We start from the raw sequence: 20,168 nt of genomic DNA, 5'->3' as shown, positions 1-20,168 counted from the left end.
TCCATTACTGCTGTGTTTACAATCTTGTCTCTGGGGATTGAGAAAAACGACTTGAATGTTATTAAATTATTTTTATTATTATTATCATGTGTTTTAGATAGGGTTTGCAAAAACAAATTTCAGCAGTGGTATGCAGGATTTGATTTCCATCCACCAACATGACATAAAAAATAGTATCCAAGATAGATAAGTATCCAACCGAATGAGTGGCTAATCTAGCTAGCTTTGTGATGCTAATGGCCATTAGCTGATGCAGGGATTGCCAGCTCATTCTCATTCCTCACTGCCAGGCTCTGTTATTAGCAGCTATTTTAGGGTCGATTTGTCTTAAATGTGTCCCTTTCCCTTCACCTTAGTTTTATTTAACAGAAAACAGTCTCTTACTAAAATATACCTGTTGTAAATTGCTCATATATAAACAACTTAAACCGATATGAAACCTGACAAGGCAGCTCAAGTTCCTCGAAATGATCAAAATACCAAGTTTTATGATTGTTAACCGTGTATTTGAATAGATACCATGCTCTGCACACCTCGGCTGCAGTCTCTGCAGAAGACTCAAGGAGACAACCTCAATGTACCAGGAGGCTGTGTGTGTGTTTTATCTACTTTCCCCCCCTTATCTCAATAAAACTTTTGGTTGTATCAGCACAAATTAGCATTGATGGTACCTAGCTAATCTCAAACAGCTGCAGAATGAAGCATTAGGGAAAGGGTGCAGGGCCCCGGCCCATCTGTGGAGGGACTGGCTCGTGGTCCCCTGAAACCAACATCATTTGGCCTTGTCAGATGCTCTCTGCTGCATGGCACACACACACACAAAGCCTGTGTGTCAAAGAAGGAAAGTAGTGTATTGTTATGTTACTGTGTATTGCAGTAATTTACAGAAAACTCTGTGTGTGAAATAGTGAACTTGAACATTGTGAGCCACTGTGATGGTGGATCAGCAATTCTCTGAAGATACCTCCCCCTGCAGTCCCACACAGCTGTGATCAAGGTGCTTTTAACAGGGATGACAAATTATTTTTCACTATATTCCCTATAAGTTCCAGCTTTTCTACTCATACTGGGTCCAATTTTGTCAACATTCTCCCCCATTTGACCTCTGTGCTAAATATTTTTCTAGTCTGCTCTCTCCTTCTCCTATTCATGTCTGCAATGTCCCTCTTTTTTGGAGTGTCAGTCTTCTGTATGTAGTCAGTCTGTCATCTGTCTCATTCTTCAGAAAATCTGTTTCTGTCTCTCTCAGTAGCCTGTGTCACTCTTATGCAGTTACTTGTGCTGCAAATCAGTTTTCAGACCAGAGTTTTACCAAAGTTACTGAATGGTTCTTTTACATACTCCATGTCATTGAAATACATATTGAATACAAATATGTTAGCATGGTAAAATTCAAAGGCACAGGTCCAGGTAGTGGCCTCTCTGTCCATTTTTTTATTTATAATCCAGACAGCAAGTGCTCTGAAAGTGTCTTGACAGACCTGATGTGATGCAGGAGGTCCTCTCAGTGTGGCGCCAGTTGGCGGGACTGTTTGGATGATAGTGGTGGACACCCTGTCAACACTCATGGTCATGTCACTGACACAAACAAACTGAGTGCTGCTGAGACACACTCTTGAAAACAGAGAAGACCGTTTGGATGTAAAATTCACGTAGAAATGTTAAATCTGCTAATTAGTGAATTAGATCCAGGAATAAGACGATTGTTCTAATATGAGCTAAAGGATTTATAACATCTAAATGTTGATGAAACTTATTAGACCATTTTCACAGACATTTTGTACACCCAATAATAATAATGGCCTGCACCTAATCCACTTTTTTTCTGGACTTTTCCATCTATGGGTGGCTAAAAGCATCTTTTTTTATTATAAGTACTGTGTTGCTTTTTTATGTTAATGCAATTTTTTTGTACACTATTAGAGAGAAGTAAAAAGGTAACCAATGACAGAGAACTGAGTGCTGCTGAGACACACTCTTGAAAACAGAGAAGACCGTTAGGATGTAAAATTCACGTAGAAATGTTAAATCTGCTAATTAGTGAATTAGATCCAGGAATAAGACGATTGTTCTAATATGAGCTAAAGGATTTATAACATCTAAATGTTGATGAAACTTATTAGACCATTTTCACAGACATTTTGTACACCCAATAATAATAATGGCCTGCACCTAATCCACTTTTTTTCTGGACTTTTCCATCTATGGTTGGCTAAAAGCATCTTTTTTTATTATAAGTACTGTGTTGCTTTTTTATGTTAATGCAATTTTTTTTGTACACTATTAGAGAGAAGTAAAAAGGTAACCAATGACAGAGAATATAATAAAAAATAAATGAATAAAAACTAAAAAAATGCTTTGATCTTTCATCATGTCCTTCCCACAGAGTTTGAGCTGCCTTGGTTGTCAGCCTGCAGTCTTTGGCACCTTCAAATACATATACATTCTGCACCCCACTATTTCTACTCAATGAAACACACTATTGTGGTACATAGCTTAAGGTCAGTGGCTCAAAAGTGAAAAAAAATATGAACAATATGGGAGAAGAGTTGCATTTTAATCTTTGTGCAATTTATTTAATTGATGCTAGTTTGACATTCAATTGTATTTATTTAGTATTTATTTATTTATTTAGTACTTTGCTCCTAACAAAATACAATACAAATGCAATAACTAAAATATAATACAAAAGATAATGTATAAACACTTACAACTTAAGGATCTATGATGTGACTTTTAAATGTTTGCTTTGGTTAGTCTCTACAGACAACGCACTGAGCTGGTCTGCTCTCTGGACATTTACTGGAGTCTGAATCTGATTAAGCAGTTTGTTTATATTCTTTTATGTGACCTTAGTGCTGTATTTTTCTCCTCAGTAGCAAATTTGACACAGCATGAACACAACTCTGTGCAAAATACACAAACAAAAAACAGAATTTTTCTTTGAAAACTATAGTAGTAAACACATATTATAAACTGGATTAAACATCAGTTCAAGTTTGCTCTCTTCTCCCGTCCTGTCCTCTCTTCTCTGCTGCCCTCCATCCTTGCACAGCCCTTCACCATCCACAGAGACTATTAAGTTAATGACACCAGAGGTAGGGGCTGCAGCAGCAGCCTGCTCCCTCTCTTTTCTCCTCAACTATGCCTTCTATGTCTCTTCCTCATTCATTCTCTGCTGTATTATTTCCGTCCTGTTCATGCAATAGCAGCTCCTTCCTTATCCTCCTCTCCTTCTGTCTCCAGATTTTTGATTTGATATCTCTTGTAGTCACCAAAGTTGTGCCAAAGCAGCAAAGCTCTGCTTCTCAGGAAATTCAGGGGACAGACATTTCATTTCTGCCCTCTTAACGAGTTGGTACTGTGTGTGTGTGTGTGTGTGTGTGTGTGTGTGTGTGTGTGTGTATGTACAGCAGCAATGAGGGGAGCTGGGTGATGGGGGGTGGGGAAGCAGGCTTCATCGTTGTCCTCTTCCTCCTCTTCCTCCTCCTGCACACTCTCAGACAGAGATAATGGGGGAGCTGATAGCAGCCTTGGAGACTGCTGTGGCTCCAAGCACAGATATGGACCGATAACGCCTTCACCACCTCTCATGCTGCTGCTGCTGTGTGCTTGTGTGTCTTTGTGTTTGTATGCTGGTGCAAATGTGTAAAATGGTGTTAAATACATGGAAGCAGGTGTGAATGTATGCATGTAGGTTTGTCTTTGAATTAGTTTTTTGGCTTTTTGTGTAATATTTTGTGTCCTACGATTGCTCCTCTAAAGCATGTGTGCACGTGTGTGTGTTTCTGCAGCCTCCTTCATCCCAGCAGACATTCCTGCCTCCTTTTTATGGCCACAGGAACAGCTGGCCATCCCAGTAGGGCATTTTCACAATGAGACAATCACAATATATGAGCCTGGTGCCACACACATATGCACAGGAAAGTGAATACAGTGTGCAGAGACTCACATTCTCCTGGCTATTGCTAATATGTTTCCTGTTGTGCTGTTGTGTTACAGCACCATCAGGATCTGACTGCCAGAGAGGGTTCCCAGAGCAAATGCATTTATCATTTCTCTTCTCTATTTTACTGTTCAAGATATGAACGGGCTTCTTGTGGCTCGCGTCAGATGCATCACAGGAACTTTAGCCTTGATTTCTCTCGTTTTTTTTTTTTTTTTTTTGATGAATGGCAAATGGCAAATCTTTTCTCTGTTCTTCACACAATGTCCTTGTACAACAATCACGTCCTGACAGTTCAAATGAGAAAATGATTAATAAGGCTTGTGATTAACATAATGAGTTATTATCCAGGACAGGTAGTGAAATTATTTCATCAAGCCATTCTATATTTATCTTTGTTCACCTATGCACCTGCTCGTTTCACAGCATTTTATTTCACGTGAGATCAGTGTTTTTCCATTCATGGCCATGTGCTGATTCATTTTGAACAGTGGGGATATGATTGGGTTGAAATAGTTTCCTTTCAGACATGAAAATGCATATTTATGAGTTTGTGCTCAGCTTGAAATAGACTTCACAACAATATTTCATGACTCCGTCTTTAGATATGTTTATATATATAAATATATTGTATGTGTAGTGGTAAACTGAACTGTAGTAACTGGTACTGATCAGTTAGATGTGGCATACAGGAAATATATACTTACATCTATTGAGACCTTTATGCAGTGAGGTCAAAAGGTTTGGGGTAGAGTGGTCTCAGTATATTTGACCCAACTGTATATATGAAATACAGGCGATGACCTGAAGAGTACATCATTACTGACAGCAGTACTGGCATCTGTGGGAACAAAACTGATGATTAGCTGAGGCTACACTTTGGACAATAGGTCAGACTTCCTAGTAGACTTCCTCATCTCCAAAAACAAACGCATGTTTTAATTATTATCATAGGCAATTGATTGAGTCTCCCCACAATGTAAAGGTCTTGTTTTGACTGACTGCCCAACTAAGTCAATTAACACTGAATTAAACACAAAGGCTTGTCTTTGACATGTCACCCAATTTCATGGAAATGCAAGAGTAAATTAATTGAAATATTCCTGCATTGTTGATGATACAGCTTGCCCATCTCATAAACTGCAGTATTATTGTAGGATGCTGGTTCTCATCTAAAATATAGAAACTTTTTCATTGTACTGAAAGTGAAACTAAGTAATGCTGTGAGAGAAAACAGATCCTTTCACACTAGCCCTCCAGCAAGACCCCTCTGTGTGCTAAATTTTGAATGCTGAATTCATGTAAAAGTCTGGGAAGTAAACAGACAACCCTACTTGCTTCTGATTATACACACTCCTTCTTCAGCCTCAGACCACACACAAAATCAGAACATGAAATATGCAGAAGGTTAAATAACGTATTATTTTTTATTCTGTGATGTTTGAAAGGTCTTTTAGTTTGTGTGTGTCTGTGTGTGCGTGCAGTGCAGCTGCCCTGTATTCATGCCTGAATCTGTTCATAAGTTGCTTACATAGAGCTAAGATAGACAGTGGCAGTACTCAGAATTCCTTGTTCTGAGGAACCATACCGATTGTGTTTTGGTAATGAGCACATCCAGGGGATGCTTCGTGTTGAGGTGCACACACACACACACACACACACACACACACACACACACACACACACACACACACACACACACACACACACACATTGAACTACACAAAACAGACATTCTTCTCACACAACTGCAGAGGAACTCTCCTGAGAAAGATTGCTGCCAGGGATGAAAATGGAGAGAGGAGAGAGTGGAGAGAGAAAGAACAGAACAAGAAGTGAGGGAGAGACGTGCGAGGAGAAGGAGGAGGGGAAGGATGAGGATGAGGCTGGATGATCTTGAGGAATAGAAATGTTCTCTTTCTCCCTTTTTCTCCCACAAGCCACAACTGTTTTGTCCTTGTGCCTTTACTCCAATTCTGCTTTGATGGGTTCCACTGCACTCCACTGTATTGACTGCAGTCCTGGCAAGCATGAGGACAAATTAATTAAGAGTGTCGACTGATGCAGTGTCTGAGTTTCCCCCCCATTCTCAATAGCAAATAAGAGCAATTAAAAGCCAACTGTAGCACATGATGTGACAGTAATGGCCATAATGGATTGTCGCCAAGGTTCAGATACCAGATAATGTTGTTGTTTATCTAGATGATTGTTGTTGTTTATTCATAAGCTTGGGAGCACCCCCACCCACAAAACACACTCACACAAACAGGCAACCCCCGTAACACAAGCAGACATCTGTGATATTGAAAGGTGGCCATCTGTCCAATCAGGGAATCAAGTCAATAAGGGGAACCAGTTTGGGGGCGAGACCTGATTTGGAAGACATTAGCATGTGAATTTGTTGTTGACTGGGTGCCAAAGCCAGCAGCCTAATCGCTGCCAACTAGATGACAGCATTCCCCTAATCGATGGCTTAATATCTATATGCAAGCATATGGAGGGATCAGGAGCACAGGCGTTACAGTTTCAAGTTGATCCAGTTTCGTGCTCAACCTCCGCTCAGCTTGTGAGCATTCTTCAGCTGGCATGCTTCGAAAATAAAATGGCACTTAAAAACTAAATAAAAACAGATATACATCCCTTTGTTTCAGAAGAATGGAGGACAGGTTTAGTGGTTTATTTTCCCACACATTTAATTCATGAAAGGCCAAATATATAACACATTTTATAAGTTTTATCCAATGAGTACTTAAATTTTTATGTGCTTACGAATCATCCACCTACACTCAATAATTTTATTTCTGAGAATATGATATTACAAATAAAAGCTGTTTGCAAAAAGTAACTAGGTTGTGTCGCATACACATATGTATTGCTATGCTAATGAAGTCTATTCAATTTATTTATTTGACATAAACCAAAACTCCATGACAATATACAGAATAGTCTTTCTTTATAACGTGGGTTGTGCTACTTACATAATACATTTATAATGAATTTTATTTGTTATGCGCTTTTACAGGTGGTCAAAGACGCTACAAAAATCAAGATAGAATACAAGCAAAAGTCAATTTGAAACAAACTACACTATATGTCACAGACATTATTCAGGAATATGACTGGCTTTTCGTTACTTATCTGACATTTTCACCAAGAAAGTAGTTAAATGAACTCAATAATTCCTTTAATACAGTACAAACCTATACATATTCATGAAACATATATTTACAGGATATTTTAGTCAGGGTGATCTTCTGCATTTGACAACAAGGTCCTCTCCACATCACACTTTATGTTTTTCTCTCCCAGAGAAAGAACCTAGCCTGATCCACCACTGATGTACTACCATGCAACCAGGATTAATCATTTCTAAACTTTCCACCCACATGAGGAAAAGAGATCCTCTCTGGGGCTCATGAACAGAGAGTAAAGTTGAAGGAAAGTGACAGCAGGAGAAAACGCTAAGCTGTCCCACAGTAACAGGACAGGCTGACTTCTGCCTCCCCTTCCCTGTCTCTACCCTGGCTACAGGACTTTCTCAGGGAATCAGGGTATTTTGTATGTCCCAAGTTGATGTTATGTATTCTTGCTTTTTTGTTTCATTTTTTTCAGTTGTACAGTAGATATAGCAATGTGTAGCAATTGCGAATCGAACAAAAATCATCCTAATACTAACAATAATGAAAATGAAATTAAAATGACATCACACAATATAAAGTACATATCAAAATGTATAAATAAATAAAATGTCATTAAAGAAATGAAATAAAATGAAGAACAAATTTCTGTTGGTCTAATCTACTCTGGCCAGTGAGTTCAAAGTTTGGGGCTGTGGCAGCAAAGGCTGTGTCTGCATTGGTTTTCATCTGAATCTGTAGAATTGCAAGTGTTGCTCTACCTACTCAGATTGAGAGTTGCTGGCATTGGGCTGACGTGAACCTTTACTGTGTTTGAACATGCTAAATGGAGCATAAATGCAGTGAGTGTTGATGAAGGTTGAGCTTCAGTGAGAAAATGGGTCATGTACTTTGACAGTTGAGGTCACAGTTGAGGCATTTTGCATCAAACCAATTCAGTTCATGTCCACACTGACAGCTGTGTGAAGAGTTTTATATACAGTGACCACAGACAGCTGAAGGCTTCTTCACATTCATCTGCAGGAGGAGGAACGCTTTCATGATCTCACATGACTGTAACTGTACGTATATGTGATTTTTGTGGCTTTTCTTTTGCAGCAGTTAAAATTATGAGGTAAAAAGTTTTTGCATAATGATGGATTCTGGACTGTTCAATAAGCAAGACAATTTTAGTCACAAATGTAGTTATTGGACTTGTTTGTGGAAAATTAAAACAGGACAAAAACTAGTTATTATTCATAGCACAGTATTTTGATACGTGGGAAGGACCTTTGAGACAGTTTTGCCCAGTGTCTCTGCTCAGTGTATTTCGCCACAGTGAAGTCAGATGGCACAAATACAAAACACTGTCAGTGTGAACAAATCTCATATTGAAATTGTAAGCAATCTGTATCATAACGCAGATAAGTGGCTTGCTGCAAATCTGTGAAAGACAAAAATGTTGCACGGTGCTAAAATTAATTTTTCCCTTTTCCAAATATAATAGCAGTAATGCAGTTATTCAGGGTCTCTATTTGTCATCTCAGAATGCAATGTGATTTGATGTAGTTTACCCTCAGGCAGTCACTGAAATAAAATCCCCATTTTGATTTGGTTTTCTTACTCAGGGACAATTTCATATGAGGAAATGTGATCATATCAGAGTCCCAGGAAGAATGTCAAATACCAGGATAATGGCGTCCTGTCTGCTTTAACGAGGACAGAAACAATCAGTCAGATCTATCAACCATCTATCAAACTGAGCCCCCATCATGGCATTTCACAACATCTATTGTGCATCTCAAAAGAGATAAAAACAACCCTGCGTGAACTTTTATTTTGGATGCATGACACTTAGTGCCTCATTTGATTTGATTCCTGTACCCTGGAACCCAAGTTAGGCAGAATGCACGCTGTTCTTTTAGTATAGCCAGAGGTGGTACTTCACCTCTCTCTTCCAGGCATGGGGAAGTTTCCAACTCCTCAGTGATGGCGCTTTACCGTCCATGTTAATTTCCACCAATGAGCAGAGGCACACAGTGGAAATGATGCTCTTCTTCATCGTGTGACTGTTTCTGTTAGATAGATAGATACTGTGAATGCCTAGCCACATTGTGAGTCAGCTGACTCAATAACTTTCTGTCTAAATAACAGTTGTCAGCTTACTACGCCAATGTGGGAGAGATAAAAAAAAAAACTGCTAAATTACTTTTTTCTTGCGTATCTGGTTTGAGAAGCTAAAAACCTCTTGCTGGTAGAGAGACAGTGTAGCCCTTCCTCTGGTAAATGTGGCACATTGTTCTTCTTTCAGAGCAGGATGAAACTAAGCCTCATTAATTAAGCTCATTAGGTGAACAGAAACCTGTTTGATTGGAGGCAGTTGGAGCCCTTCCGCTCTGATGCAGCAGCGGTATTTAACTCGCCATATTGGCTGTCTGATGGCTGCACCTCAGGGTCATGTTCTGTGACATGGCTGTTGTCCCAGTGCCATCCCCACACACACTTACACAGACTCACAGAGATCCTTTAAGGGGCTTGGCAGACCCCTTTCTCCCCGACTATAATCACTATGTTCTCCAAGGGTGGGGGGGGGGTTGCAGCCATTCTCGGCTGCTCTTTGGAAAAGCTTGGCATTTGTCTGAGATTTCTGTAATTCATCGCGGGTCTCCCGGGAGCTGCTGGTTGGCACAGGCGATGCCAAGTCCTCCCTCCTCCCCTTGTCTCTCTTTTGTCTCTATCCTCATTCCTCCTCTCTTACTGTGCCTATCTCCCTCTTCCTCTCTTGCACCCCTGCCATTATTTGTTGTTAGCTTGAAAGAGGCACAGAGTGTCGTTAAACTGGTGGGCATGCATATATTGCACGTCCTATGATTCTGTGTGATGGCTTAAGGCTCAAGTCACATTGAACTGGTTAGTGTGTGGCTGCCTATCCTTCTTTTGATAATATCAGTAATAATAGTTTCAATAGCTTTAATTTTTACTTGCCTGATCGACTATTGCTTTAGCCTCTTCTGGTGTCCATGGTTTTGACATGTGCTTTATAATGAAATCTTATTATTGTGAAAATTTATTTTCATATCTTATATAAAAATATGCATAAAATAATTAATACACAAATAAAACATAACAACATGTCAGTCATGACAAGTGAAATAAATGTGGAGATATGAATCCAGTTGTGAAAAACTATGCAAAAATGTACACCTGTTATTAATATGGAAAAGCATTGCAGCATCAAAAGCTGCACTTCTCCAAAATGTATCTAAAAAGCATTGCAGGTTTCTGGATAAAGTTTTTGATCGATTTATGTGAAAATAGATAATTTGTAGTAATAGATAGATAGATAGACAATAGATAGATTTCTATATTTTGGTATATATTGGTGCATATATTTCTATGTTCTGTGATGTGGGGCTGTGGCACAGAACTTCCTGTTTGCAGTTGGCGTGGTACAGGTGAATTTACTGCTTCTTGTGCTTTGTTTATGAGTAAGTGGCTGTTGGTGGCAGGCGTCTTAAGCTAATAGCTGCTTTAAATAGCTGCAATTACTGAGAAGCATGAGATATTTAATCACTCTACACCAATTAGTCTGTAATCAAGTAGTGTCCAAGAGTGAGCACGTTTTTGTCCTCCACTGTTCCTCTGCAAGCACCCGCCATATATTTCTCTGTACAGCAGGAAGAGCAGTGATTAACATGCAGGGATATAGGCCCCCGTGGAACATCATAATGTGGAGTTAAATCAGGGAGAGAGAAGTGTAATACCACAACTAAACCTGTTGTTGCAGTTTAGCATATGCAGAAGGTTAATTAACCAGCTTCTATTTGGTGGAAATGGGAGCTGCTGTGTTTCTTGTGAATCTAGCTGTGCTCGGAAAAAAAAAAAAAAAATCATTACTTTTTTTTTTCATGTTGCTGTACTTTTTCCTCACACTGATTCATATGGAAGAGATAGAAGAAGTGTGACCAGGCTACATTTAACCACAATTACTTATGATTCCTTGTCATTTTAGCGTCATAATGTAACTGTCTGCAGGAACGTTATAGAGCTAAAGCACCGATGCATGTGCACACAAATGAGAGCCAAGCACAAACTCACACTCACACCTGTGCAAACAACTGACTCCGCTTGCAGCCTGGCCAATCCCTTGTTTTCATAATAATGATACTGCGCTCATAATGACAGTTTCTAGTGAGTAGCCACGGGACCTGTGCGTTCACTCCTGTGGCCTCAGCATGAGGGTGAAAAACTGTTTAACCAGTGTGGTTTGAGCCTCCTTATCACACAGGATGTCATGCTTTCCCACGATCCTGACCAGGGAGCACAGGCACAAGCAGAGGAAAGCCACAGGTAAGGAATTCAACCTGAGTGCTTCTCTGTTTTGGGGGAAAAACAGACAAAGAAGTCTTACACACTTTCCCAAGCTCCCCCATTTTGCTGCCACACTCCTGTCTGGGTCTCGACGGAAATTATTTGGAAACTCCCGTGGTACTGATGCTAGAGTGATGCAGGATGGGGCACCACTGTGGTGGCTAACAGCAAAACACCAGGAGTTGTTTGTCAATATAGGGCAGCAAAGTATAATTGCAGTGCAGATGAATAATGCATTCGGAGGAGAGCAGCGGTTTCAGTGCTGACTAATAGAGAATGAAAGCGTAGGTCCAGATCATGGAGGTGTAAGAGCTGTCTCTTGCCTCGTGTCGTCTCACTGCAGCACAGCAGCTGCAGCTGAGGAACATTTATTTCTTTAACATCATGCAATAGCACAAAATTAATATGTAAAAATAATTTACATATTAACCTACAAATTTACTCACAATTATTTTGAAATAAAAGCATCCTCATCTAAATGAGTGGAAACTATTTAAAAGTAAATTATCTCTGAACTATCAAATGCCAAATGTATTTCCTGCTAATAGGAAAGTACAGCTGGACAGTGGGAAAATTAAGTTGATCAAATTACTAATATGATCATGAAGTCTGAATCATGTGGGTGGGAAAGTAAAGCAAAGCCTATTTGTGGCTAATTCTATTGGAATTATTAATTATTTGCTAACACTATTAATATTCGGATCATAAAATCATCCATCTCTTGCAATCCTTGCAAGTTCAGCTGGTTCATGCCACTATGTCTTGGAATGTATCAATAGAAACCAGCATTTACTTTAATAAGTACACTTTGACTTCTTTCACCAACCTATGAAGCCAGGTCTGAATTCTCAAGGTCATCTTGTGCTCTCTGACTGTGACACCAAGAATATCTAAAATCAAATTAGAACAATTTCACCGTCAAGATGGCCACCTGTGCTAAAACACGTTTTTTCAATTCACTTCTCTCTCTCTCTTGCACACACACACACACACACACACACACACACACACACACACACACACCCAAACACACTTCACATTGCAAGGTAACAATGCTCGCCAAGGGCAGCAAGGCCAGGCTCTCTTCCTGTGGTCTGTAAACACGCAGGTGGCCTGTGTGGCCTGTATATCCTCCGACAGCCACGGGGCAGTAGCGTGTCTGAAAGGTGTCTCCAGTGGCCACAGGGCGCTACCATCACTGGTGTCAAACCACTGCTTTACCCCCTTCAGCAGGTGGATACGGGGTCATCTGAACAAAGGTCAGTGTGTCTGTGAGGAGAAGTTGCAGCTCTGTGGGACAGACACAAACAAACAACTAATAATTGAGGCTGCTATGGGACATGCTCTTTGACAGCTGAAATAAATTGCATCAAAATAAACATTGCTATTATTTCAAAGCACTTTTAGAATGAACCCCTGAGAAATGAAAGTCAGTGAATCTTTTTTATGAGATATGTTTTAAGCTTTCCACTCACAATCTCATTGTACTACTTATCAATAAATCCATGGCCTTTTCTTGAAAAATATTATAGCCATTGATCTTCCTGAAGCCCAGTTAAGTGTGTGACTGTGATTAACAATTTGAAGGCCCATGATTCAGCAGCTCACCTGGTTTCTTTTTTAAAAATAATTTCCACACCTACTTCCACACTTCAATTGTTTTCTGAACAACTTTTTTTCCTTTCCTTGTTCCTTGTTTCCTTACATGGGTCATTGCATTCTTCCATGTTCCATAAAAAAGCCACATTTGGGGCTCTTGTTATTTACATCATATTAGAGATCTCTATTAAAGTCTACAGGTTCCATGGGAGGGAGAAAATTCAATTTTTTTCTGCTAAAGGAAAATAATTGTTCTTTAATAGATCATTTGCAATAAGAACTGTACCTGAGCCATGTTAATTTACAATATATTGCTCTGAATATGAAGATGGAAAAAAACGCCTGGCTCTTACTTTAACAAGAATTCAACCGTGTAGTAGGCTGTGTGTGTGTGTGTGTGTATTTGACGGAATTAAAAAAGCCAGCAAAATAAAAAAGACATTCCCTGAATGTTGTCAAGCAGTTTTGAATGCCTTCAGTGGCTGACGCCCACTACACAAATATCTGATGTGCACCCTTTATTTTTGGCCATAGTGACTGAATGCATTACAATTAGTTTCCTCCCTCATTCCCCTCATTATTTCACATGATGGTGCTGCTATTGAAAGCCATAGAACGAGATGCCCATTGAAACAAAACGTGAGACGACACAATTCTTCCTGGAAACTTTTAATTTTTTTGACAACTCCTCACATGCCAGTGAAGGTCAAGTCCGACAGTGCAGCTGACAATAATGTACAAGTGCCCTCTCGCACTGGCAGGAGGGTGGTGAGGTAAATTCGGTGTTCAATGTCATGAAAAATAAAGGCTTTCTTTTCAATACATTAACAATGGCCGCTAACTCTCTGACAATGTCATCGGTTCATATCTACTTAAAGAGACATTCTGTCTGAATGCAACTTTCTGTTGGCCAAAAAGAGCCTCTTCACGTTCATATATTTCATCATATCATAACCTGTTTCATGACTTCATGGTGTCATTGTTAACTCCCCTGACTGCACAGATATAACACCAACATTGTGTTGCACTGATTTTGATGTATTATATTGTAAACACTTTCAAAAGTGCTGCAATGATCAGATATATTTTTTTAAGATGTGTGTGACACATTCAGATTAGACCTTTTTTTCTACGGATCAAAAAGCAGACCGGACCATTGCTCACAGCAGGTCAAAGCTGTCGTGGTTTATGAATACAAAACAATTCAAGAGAAAGCTGAGCAGGCCAAATCATAAAAGAACTTGTATTGAACTCCACCACATATCTACACAAAGAGGGCTGCTTCAGTGCACATTCAACATCTCTGCAATGAGCCTGACATGCTACATATTCAACTATTCCAAAACACTGCAAAGAGTTAACTGATATCGTCATGTGAGGACATTACTGGCAGAACATAACGTGGAAACACAATATTTACATCATGACAAAAAGGTTTTAATAAAAATAGCTTATAATTACAATAATCTATTTTAAACATATAAGTCTTCCTTTCACATATTTTTATAGAACATTTGTGTCTCTTTATGTACAATCTTAATTGTCTCGAATCAGAATTTTTCTTCTTTACAAAATGAAACATTTCAAGATTCCAGGGATTAACTCCCTGCTCAACACAAATCATCTATTTTAAACAATAGATGTACAAAACTTGTACAATGATTTTCGCAGTTTAGTAAAGCTTTAAACTGGAGTCATTTTTAACTATTCTTTAAGCACAATTCACAAACAGGTTTCATAGTTGTTGACAGATGAGTTTCCAACAAAAACTTCTCCATGTGGGAATTCCACATTTTCACTCTTATGGAAAAAATTTAAAGTGGAAAGAAGTAAAATTAGAGCGATTTAAACAGGAGGAAGAAGAAGGAGATGTCTACACAGTTATTCCTTGTTCAGTGGAACCAAAATAAAAAAAGCTTATGTGAATAGTGACTTTATTTGGGTTTAATTCCTCCCAGCGGTTTTGAAATCCCCTTGTGATTGTGCCTCCAGTTGGGTGTGAGTCCCTGGCGAAGCTTTGCTGGCTTTGGAGCAGCTCTGTGCAGCCTGCACACCTGTGGAGGGGAAGGGGGGGGTGAGCTGCAGAACTCCAGACTGACTGGCGCCACCAACAAAACAGAGGCCATGCTTGATCAACAACCCAAAACAAACCAGGTCAAACAACAAGCACAGAGCTCCTCAGGCTGTTTGGAAAAGGCTGACGAGAGGCAACGGAGGCTCTCAGAGAGAATTTGAGTGTCTGACACACAAGATGAATACTTGGTGTATTTAAATTCAGAAAATTACTATCAGTTCTATTGCTCTGATTCATTCCACAACCAAATCAGAGCAAGAGGTTGAATGGAACAGAGTAATACAAAGAGTGAATGAGAGAGAGAGTGATTGAGTAAGAAGGGGAAAGTGCGTGCCAGTGTCTGTGTGTATGTGTGTATGTGTGCATGTGCGCGCAGATCTACACGACTCAAAAGAGAGGACAAGCTGAGGTTTTAACCCTCTCTCCTCTTCCAAGATTGCTGCACAAGTGACAGTTATTGCGCAAAGCACAGCTGCCTCTGAGGTTGGTGCCAATTTCATGTTCCTCAATTATTATTTTGTCTGACATCTCCTGGCCTCCCCAGAGCACTCACATTGTCAATTTACACCACACACAATCTACAGGAATAAGGTTAATAGAGATGCCTCAGTGACTACGATTAGGCCCCGAGTGCTTTGTACTATTTTATTATTAATATGAACAGCAGCAGCAACAACAACAACAACAACAACAATAGTACTACTACTTGTATTACCGTTAATAATAATAATAATCACCATTTGAAATAATGACTAATATTATTTGAAGTCAACTTACCAATGCAGTGGCCATGTCTCAGCGGCATAAAATTGAGTCATCGGGCTTTTTGACTATTGACGTCCTCTGCAAGAAACAAGAAAAACAGTTTTATAAATTGTTTATTGGCTACATGGATAAGGGAATAAATCCGCGGCCTAAACCTCTGTAAAATAAATCATATAAAGCAGAGCAGCGGAAAATTATAAATTATGATATATCTCCCATTATAAATTCTCTTATAGCCTATTGAAAAACAAATTGCTCTTATTGTACGCAGTGGAGTGGGCTTTAGGCTGAGGTACTTCACCAAGCCCGGGACAAGGTAGGGCCTCTGACACACACTGCCATTATCATGCAAATCATAATGCCCACAATCAAGTGCGCAATCTAGCCCACACCAAATGCATTTTTTACGCGTGATTGTCTGGGGCCGTGATAAAACGCGGACAACACTTAGATTATTCTCGGCGTTTTCTGACACCGGGAGCACAATGACACACAACGGGCATGACGCGCTTTGTCTGAGTCCGACTGGCGGAGAGGGAGGCGAGTCGGGATACCCGGTAAGTTCCGGGGAAAGGGAGAGGGGACGGACGTCTCGGGGGACGGACGCCTACCTGGTGGTGCTCAGTGTTGAGCACAGTCAACGGTGTCCGGCTGGGGTTGGAGGCTGGGGGAGGGCAGGTCCCGGTCTGCTGAGGCTGCTGTTTATGGAGAGAAGGGTGCGTCTCCAGGGCCAGCTGCAGGTCCAGGATGTAGTCTATGACATGCTGAAGGATCTCCACTTTGCTGACTTTCTTGTTCTGCGGTATGGTGGGGACCAGGCGCTTCAGGCGGCTGTAGCAGTCGTTCATGTCGTACTGCAGGCAGAACAGCTCCTCCTCTTCCATCCTGCACCGGGCGATGTTGAGGCTCTGCTTCGACAGATAGTGCAGGGAGAGCTGGTTGCTGCTAGAGGAGGAGTCCTGGGGGCGGACTGGAGTAACAGCCTTCATCTTAGATAACCAACCGCCTAACGAGGGCCAAAAAAAAAAAAAAAAAAATAGAAAAAAAAAAACAACAACAAACAAACCCGAACAATTACAATTGTAGCAGCGAGAGGGATTTGAGATTACCACGGCGCTGTAATACGACAAATGGCACTTTTAATGCAGCCTGAAATTTGCGAGAAAGAGAGGAATTCTAATCTGTCAAAACATCCCGTCGAGCCTCACAGCTCCTCTCACTTCGACACGCTCAGTGGGAAAGGGATGAATAGATTTCCTACATTTATAGAGGAGAGGGGAGGCGCCAAGCCAGCCGGCTGACAGATCAGGCAGAGAAAGCTGGTCAATCACCGGCTGCCGGTTGCCCACCAACCCGACAACCGAGCAGAGAAAAAGGCGTGTCTCACTCTGTGTGCTCTGCGGTGGGCTGCCTGTCTGTGGGAGGTGTGTGTGTGTGTGTGTGAGAGAGAGAGAGAGAGAGAGAGAGAAAGAGTAGAGGTGGGGAAAGAGAGCAAAAGGGCCGATCTAGAATTGTTTCTCATTGATCCAGTCACAGGTGATAGTACGTTGAGCAAATTTCCCCTCATTGATATAAATGTGGACTGCACGTTCAGCGCTGCGGTTTATCGGGGCGTAATTGCGCAGAGCGTCGTTTGCAGCCTGCTGGCCCCAGCAGTGACAGATGATCCCGAGCCGAACCACCTGCACACCGACAAACAAATCAACAGTCGAGATCGGCGCAAAACATGAAAACAAAGCAAAATTAGATATAATAGCTCCCAAAACAAATTCGCGCAAACTATGCTGTACTAACACAGAACTCCTTCAATGGACTGCAATCTGACACATTTATTTGCGTCCATTCCTTTCATGCAGCCAAACGAACTTTCACTTCCTGGCAGTAATAGGGGACCCGGGACAGGCTAGTTTGGCAGGGCCTCCCTTCCATTCCTTCCCCCCGCTGTGTGCTATTATGGCTCATACATTCCTCCGCTCTCCGCTGTGCTGCAGCTCCGCGCTCTCCATCACAGCCGCGAATTGAGCCGCCCCGCCGGGCAGACTGCCTGGCGCCACACATCAGGAGCTCATCCATTCACACCCAACTCCTCTCCTCTCCTCTTCGCTCTCTCTCTCTTTCTTTATTTCTTTTCATGCGAGTTGCCAAGACAACATAGATGTCACTCTCAACCTCAGTTGAGCCACAATCCTTCCCATGTAAGATGCATATGGGCCCCCCTTAGGTCTGGGTTTAGCAGGGATGACACCTACCTCTCTGCCCCTGGAGGTGTAATGTCCCAGACTTTATGGGAACGACCATAGCCTCTCTGTCATGAATACCGAAAGGTTTAAATGGCTGTAAATGGGTCCTTTTCCTCCCCGTCTTTCTCCCTCTGTCTCTCTGTCATTCTGTTTTCTGTTGCCATGGGAAGTGACTCTTATTCTAAGTAATGTGTGCCACAATGTCTGGCTCAGGGACTACTTCAAAGAGGTCAGTGGTATGAATCTTTGATGCTAGCCGTTCCACGAGCAACATGGTGCATGAACTCATGGTGGTGACAAGTAGATGACGGATGAGGTCTAAGAAAAACACTCTCCATTTTGTTGTAGCAATGACTCACAAAAGCTGTCACTCTGACCATTTATGTCCATAATAAAGCAGAAAGTTGGAGCCTACAGACTTTGGCTCCTTTACTGAAGCAAAGGGGGATAAAAAAACAAACAAACAAACAAACAAACCCAGCAACGTAGAATAGTTTTTTGATATAAACAAATTCATCTGCAGTTTCAAGAGCAAATGTTGTGAACAGATAGTGACAGATCAGACAGAATATAAGTAAACTGAGACATTCATGTGCAATTGTCTCAGACATTTATCAGCAGTTGTTGTTGGATTCCTCCACAGTTTTCCAGTCAGAGATTCATTTCAGATACGCAAACCTACTGTGTACATATGCTTGAACACCAGCGTTTCTAATCGCAAAATGTTTCAAATGATTCAATAGTATTCCTCCCAAAATGGATGCTGTTATTTGAGTTGTTTACCTTTTACAAATTAAAACCCATTTCACTTTGCTTAACCATCTTCTTCCTTGGACTACACCAAAATATAAGTACAAGCACGAGATATGATATGACACCAGATATATCTCTGAACTTTATGAACTGTCATGTCCCGTCCTGTCTGAGGATACATTTGTGCTTCATGTTATTGTTGCTTTTCACTTCCTGTTTTATTTTGCCATGTGCCCATTCTCTCCCTCATGCTCCAGATCTCCACTGTCTGCTATCATGTGTTTCCAGCTCCAGTGATTGTTGATCCCACCTCTAATGTGTACCTAGTGTTAAGTGTTCCAGCATTTGTCCCTTGTTCCCATTTTTGTGTTTCCTCAGCCTTTGCCCGATGGATTTGCTTCCTTGTTTTGACTGACTACCTGTGTACTGACCCTGCCTGTGATAAAGACCCTGCCTTGGATTTTTCTGTTCAAGTCAAGCATTTTTGAGGCCTCACCCTAAAATATGTTAATGACTAAATGTGAATGTGAAATGTGAATGACTAAATGACTAAAGTTTGGAGAGCTAATTGCGACAACTAAGGCCAGACCAAATGGCCACCATGCTGGCTGTTACCTTCCTAACTACACTAGTTTACCTGTGTATCTCTACAGGTAATCGAGCTGTCACATATGTCATATAAACCTGACACAAATTTCCTCTATTGTGACAGGGACGTAAAATCATCTTTGTCTTTTTTGTTAAGAAACTGATTCAAGTTGTATTCATTCATCTTAAACCCTTTATCCAATCCCAATCAGAGATTATCCATTCCCAGTTTACTCTGGGTGAGGCTGGGGTCACCCTGGACAGGTCACCAGTCCATCACAGGGCCAACACACAGAGACAGACAGAGACCAACAACCACTCACACTCATACCTACAGACAATTTAGAGTCACCAGTAAACCCAAACATGATGTCTTTGGACGGTGAGAAGAAACCAGAGTAGCAAACCCATGACCTTCTTATTGTGGGGCAACTGCGCTAACCACTATGTTGCTGTGCTGCCCTCAAGTTGTATTCATGTATTCATTTTGAAAGCTACCTTGTTAATGCTGCTATTTGTTGTCGTTGAGGCCAAATGTTGTTTCTTGGTTGTATGGTCTGTGAACAGGCCTGTGATTTCAGGGCAGATTGGAGGCTACAGTGAGTTGACTATCACAAAGTGATGAAGCAGACCATGGCTAGCATGCTAATTTCAACTAAAGAATATCATTCTCTTAGTCTGTATTATAACTGGTGCCCAGTTGGTTGATGATAGGT

General features: G+C 40.9%; 1 protein-coding gene across 2 annotated transcripts; it reads right to left on the bottom strand.

Moving 5' to 3' along the window:
- Nucleotides 1-11,757: 11,757 nt before the first annotated feature.
- On the bottom strand, nucleotides 11,758-17,149 carry id4 (inhibitor of DNA binding 4). Of its 2 annotated transcripts, none has more exons than XM_029504437.1 (3): nucleotides 16,483-17,149; nucleotides 15,884-15,949; nucleotides 11,758-12,723 (listed from the first exon to the last, which is right to left on the bottom strand). In XM_029504437.1, exons 1-2 carry the CDS (start codon nucleotides 16,858-16,860, stop codon nucleotides 15,902-15,904), a joined length of 426 nt encoding a protein of 141 aa, XP_029360297.1. In that variant the 5' UTR covers nucleotides 16,861-17,149; the 3' UTR covers nucleotides 11,758-12,723; nucleotides 15,884-15,901. The 2 variants fall into 2 exon arrangements, with proteins under 2 accessions (XP_029360297.1, XP_029360296.1); XM_029504436.1 differs by lacking the exon at nucleotides 11,758-12,723 and adding an exon at nucleotides 13,686-15,086 and having other exon boundaries at nucleotides 16,483-17,126.
- Nucleotides 17,150-20,168: the final 3,019 nt, after the last annotated feature.

This window comes from Echeneis naucrates, chromosome 6 (genome assembly GCF_900963305.1).
Source record: "Echeneis naucrates chromosome 6, fEcheNa1.1, whole genome shotgun sequence".
Lineage (NCBI taxonomy): Eukaryota > Metazoa > Chordata > Actinopteri > Carangiformes > Echeneidae > Echeneis > Echeneis naucrates.
This window is presented reverse-complemented; position numbering and strand designations above follow the sequence as displayed.

Coding starts and splice junctions, on each gene's coding strand:
- id4 (XM_029504437.1), bottom strand. CDS start 16,860: ATGAAGGCTGTTACTCCAGTCCGCCCCCAGGACTCCTCCTCTAGCAGC. Junction 15,950..16,482: donor TCAACACTGAGCACCACCAG/GTAGGCGTCCGT, acceptor TGTTTCTTGCAG/AGGACGTCAATAGTCAAAAA.